Raw genomic sequence first — 3,846 nt, forward strand, 5'->3', positions numbered from 1 at the left:
AAAGAAAGAAAGAAAGAAAGAAAGAAAGAAAGAAGGGAGGGAGGGAGGGAGGGAGGGAGGGAGGGAGGGAGGGAGGGAGAGAGAAAGAGATGAAGAAAACAAAAAGTGAAAGAAAAAAGAATAAAAGAAAAAAGGAAGGAAGGAAGAGTAATTTTTCTTCTCAACTTAAGTTACCTCATCCACAAAGTGGGAATAATAATTCTTACACTACTTTCCTCTCATAGGGTTGTCATTAAGAAAGTATTTTATAACTCTGGACAAACCATTTATTTCTCTTTCTCATCTATAAAATGGAGATATTCATGGAAGGCACCTTCCTGACAGGGAGAACAAATATGATAATATAAATAAATTGCTTGACATGCCTTACTGTTCTATGTGAATGTCAGCTGTGATTAATACTGATAAACCTAAGTACGTTATAAGTGTGAACTATTATTTTGAGGCACTAAAGTAGGGAGCTGATATGCAGATATAGTAAATCTTAAACTTGTTTTGAATAGAGATAATTTGGGAGGATATGGAGTTGCTATTTGCTTATGCTTTATCTGGCATTTTATCTGGCTACCTTACTGTACCATTGGTACTGATCTCCTCTTGTTCATTCATATATGTCCATATGTGGTTTTTATCGCCCAGTAAAGATTTCTTTCAGGTTCTCTCCCTAATCCTTTTAGAAATGAACCATGACCACTCTGGGACCTAATGACAGGACACAGATTCTCTAATAGGCTTTTGAAATCATTCTTTCATTTATTGATAGTACAGAAGGGGCAGACTACACAGGACAGCATCCTGCCTCCAGACACTCATTCATTCAATGTAGCATATACAGACTATTGCAAAATACAGTCCTTGTTAGAGAAGCTAATCCACAACTATGGAATAATGTTAACATATTTCAACTTCCCTATAGGACTTCTAAGATTTGAAAATAAGCTGTAAAACTATGCTTGGGCCTCAAGTCCCAGGGCTAACCCTGCAATCTCACATAAAATTTATTACTCTGAACTATAAACTCACAAAGAGATTATTTTCCTGCCCAACACACCAAAAAACAAAAACAAAAACACAACCCATTAGCTGAAATATTCATTCATTTGGAAATAGGCAAGTAGTTTATTCATTCTGAGGACAGATAGAGGTTTAATAGATGAAGCACTATGCAATGAAAGGAGGGATCTTTTTCCAGCTGAAGGTTTCTGAAAAAAAAATAAGAAAACATAAGAGAAAAAAAGTTAGTGTCATTCATTTCTAGTTTCTCTCATTTAACTGCTCTTTAGAGACTCAGAGGGAGACTCCATGCTAATTAGGTTTCTGGATCACACTGTCTACATTTCCTCTTCTGGAAACTATCCCAAGAGGTAGTAGGGAAAGTGAGTAGCTCAGGAAGTCTGAGGTGAGGATCCTCTGATTCTGAAATCTTTTGATTGGGGTTCAGGAGACCTGGCTTTGAGACACTCACCTTTTCTGGATTTCAATTTCTTTATTAGAGGAAATTGAAGTTCCTCATCTATAAAATAAAGGGAACAAACTAAATTCTGCTTCTGCTTAAGTGAATGCAAAACTCCTAGAATAGAAGAATCTATTCAAATCTGTTACCTGATACAACAGTAAAGGTAATGGGAAGAATTGGACTAAGTCAAAATACATGGATACCCAAATTGTGTGGTGCAAAAGATAGAATCTGGAATCAGAGGACTTTGGGTTCACATCCTGGCTCCATTATTTGCTCTCTTTTCCCTTCACTCATTCCCTTCTGCTTCCTGACTTCCCCTAAGATTCAACTCATCTCTCATTTTCTGCAGGAAACCTCAGTCTCCCCTACCCACCCCCAACAGCTAGTGCCTTCCATTGGTGATTGCCTTCCAATTATCTTGACTATGCATTTTCCCCCAAATTATCTCCCTCATTTGAATGGGAACTCCTAGAGAACTTCGATTATGTTTTTTAATAATCATTATAATACCAAGTATTTGTATAGCATTTTAAGTATTGCAAAGTGTCTCTTTTCACATATAATCTCATTTGGTCCTCACAAGAACCCAGAGGGGAGAGACTTATTTTTTCCCCTCTTCTAGATAAAAAACTAAGCCTTAGAGAAGTTAAAAAGCTTGTTAAGGCTCAGACATCTAGTTAGTTGAGACAAAATCTGAACTTGGTATTTTTCTGATTCCAAATCTACCCAAATGCTCAGAATTAGCACAGAGTTTTATACGTAGTGAACACTTAATAAATCCTTGTTGCCTTAGAGTAAATTAATAATAATCTGGGTCTCTGGTGTCTGATCTGTAAAATGAGAAGATTGGATTAACTGCCCTCTAACATGTTTTCATAGCTCTAATCCCATGTTTCTTTGATCCTTCACTGGCCACATGTGAGATACTGTGCCAACCTGCCTCAGGTAGGTCCAGAAACACTTGGCCCACTTACCAGGCTTGGGTTGTTGTGAGGATGAAGAAAGATGAGGATTAAGAAAGCATTCTACAAAGCTCAAAGCACTCTTGTTATTCTATATCCTGAGAGACAAAAGCTTTACCTTCAGGGCTGTGTCCTTAGCCCAGAAAGATGCCAATGATGTAAGAACAGATCTTGTGCAAGGGCTCCCAGCAGTATTCTTTCGCCATTCTCCTGGCCTCCTCCTCTCTCCGGGCCTGCTGCCCTTGTTGGGTTGGCTTTGCTGGAGGTAGGGCAGTGGGCTTGGCTTTCCCAACCTTCTTGGCAGACACTTTGACCATCTGGACTTCCTTGGAGTCTTTTGGGGGTGTCCCCTCCGACCTGAACCCTAATTTTGAAGGCCTAGAAGCTTCAGACTGCAAGCTGGAGAGGTGAGCATCCTTTAGGCTAGAAGCCTCCTGCTTGAGCTGAGCCTCAGGTCCAGCACCTTGGCACATTGGGGGCCTCAACACTGGGGCTGCCAGGCAGGGCTCACTCAGCCTCCTCAAGCCCAGAACCACCTGACTCCAGTAGAGAGTTGGGTTGCTGACGAAAGCCCCACATAGTTTAAGTTTCCCACTGTACTCACACCAGGAGAACTGGCCCTGGTTCCTGCATTCAAGCCTGAGGTGGATTTCACCCTGATCACTGACCCGCATAGAACATGCATCTTTGCCCTTTGTCTGAAAGTGAATCTCTTCCCCATGACTGATTCTCTTCTGCTTTGGGGTCTGTCCCAAAGCCCCAAGACAACATGCCCCCAGGAGCAGAAGGCAGGCCACGGATGGCATGGTGAGGCTCCCAGCCCAAAGCAGACCTTCAGCAACTCAGCCCCAAGCAGTGAAGGAACCAGAAAGCCGGGTCAGCCTCCACTTAAAGGCAGACTGCACAAAGGCCTCTTTCTCCTTATTCCTGAGTTGAATCTTCTGTGAAAAACCCAACTGTGTCTGTAGTGCAAAGCCAGAGGGATAGTCAAATGCCAACTGTGTTCCCTCCCTGGTAGGAGGAGAGACACTTTTCTAAGTATATCCAGAATGGTATAATTCAGCGGTGCCTATGTGTCTCTAACACACACACACACACACACACACACACACACACACACACACACACACACACTACATCAATATTGGGATGAAGGGATGGAATGTTTTTCCTCTTCTGAATGACTGTTAGCCTTTTTTCTCAGCTGGTTTCTGAGTCCCAGGTCTCTAAAACGAGGTCGCCCACACAAGATGCTCATTAGGGTATTTGAGGAAAATATTAAAACTGACAGCATAGTTCTAAGCCCACCTCTGCTACCCTTCTTTCTCCTGCCTGCTCCCATTGCTGGACAACCAATCATAGACACTTCTCTCCAGACGGGCACATATCCCTGTTCACCCTCCACCACAGCAGCAACAGCACACA

General features: G+C 42.1%; 1 protein-coding gene across 2 annotated transcripts; it reads right to left on the minus strand.

Moving 5' to 3' along the window:
- Nucleotides 1–728: 728 nt before the first annotated feature.
- On the minus strand, nucleotides 729–3,370 carry FGFBP2 (fibroblast growth factor binding protein 2). 2 transcript variants are annotated; one of them, XR_008912835.1, is made up of 3 exons: nucleotides 2,540–3,370; nucleotides 1,466–1,513; nucleotides 729–1,202 (listed from the first exon to the last, which is right to left on the minus strand). XR_008912835.1 is itself a non-coding variant. In XM_001369548.4 (2 exons), the coding sequence occupies exon 1, from the start codon at nucleotides 3,225–3,227 to the stop codon at nucleotides 2,556–2,558; it is 672 nt and encodes a 223-aa protein (XP_001369585.1). In that variant the 5' UTR covers nucleotides 3,228–3,368; the 3' UTR covers nucleotides 729–1,202; nucleotides 2,540–2,555. The 2 variants fall into 2 exon arrangements, 1 of the variants encoding a protein (XP_001369585.1); XM_001369548.4 differs by lacking the exon at nucleotides 1,466–1,513 and having other exon boundaries at nucleotides 2,540–3,368.
- Nucleotides 3,371–3,846: the final 476 nt, after the last annotated feature.

Source organism: Monodelphis domestica, chromosome 6 (assembly GCF_027887165.1).
Source record: "Monodelphis domestica isolate mMonDom1 chromosome 6, mMonDom1.pri, whole genome shotgun sequence".
In the NCBI taxonomy this organism is placed as follows: domain Eukaryota; kingdom Metazoa; phylum Chordata; class Mammalia; order Didelphimorphia; family Didelphidae; genus Monodelphis; species Monodelphis domestica.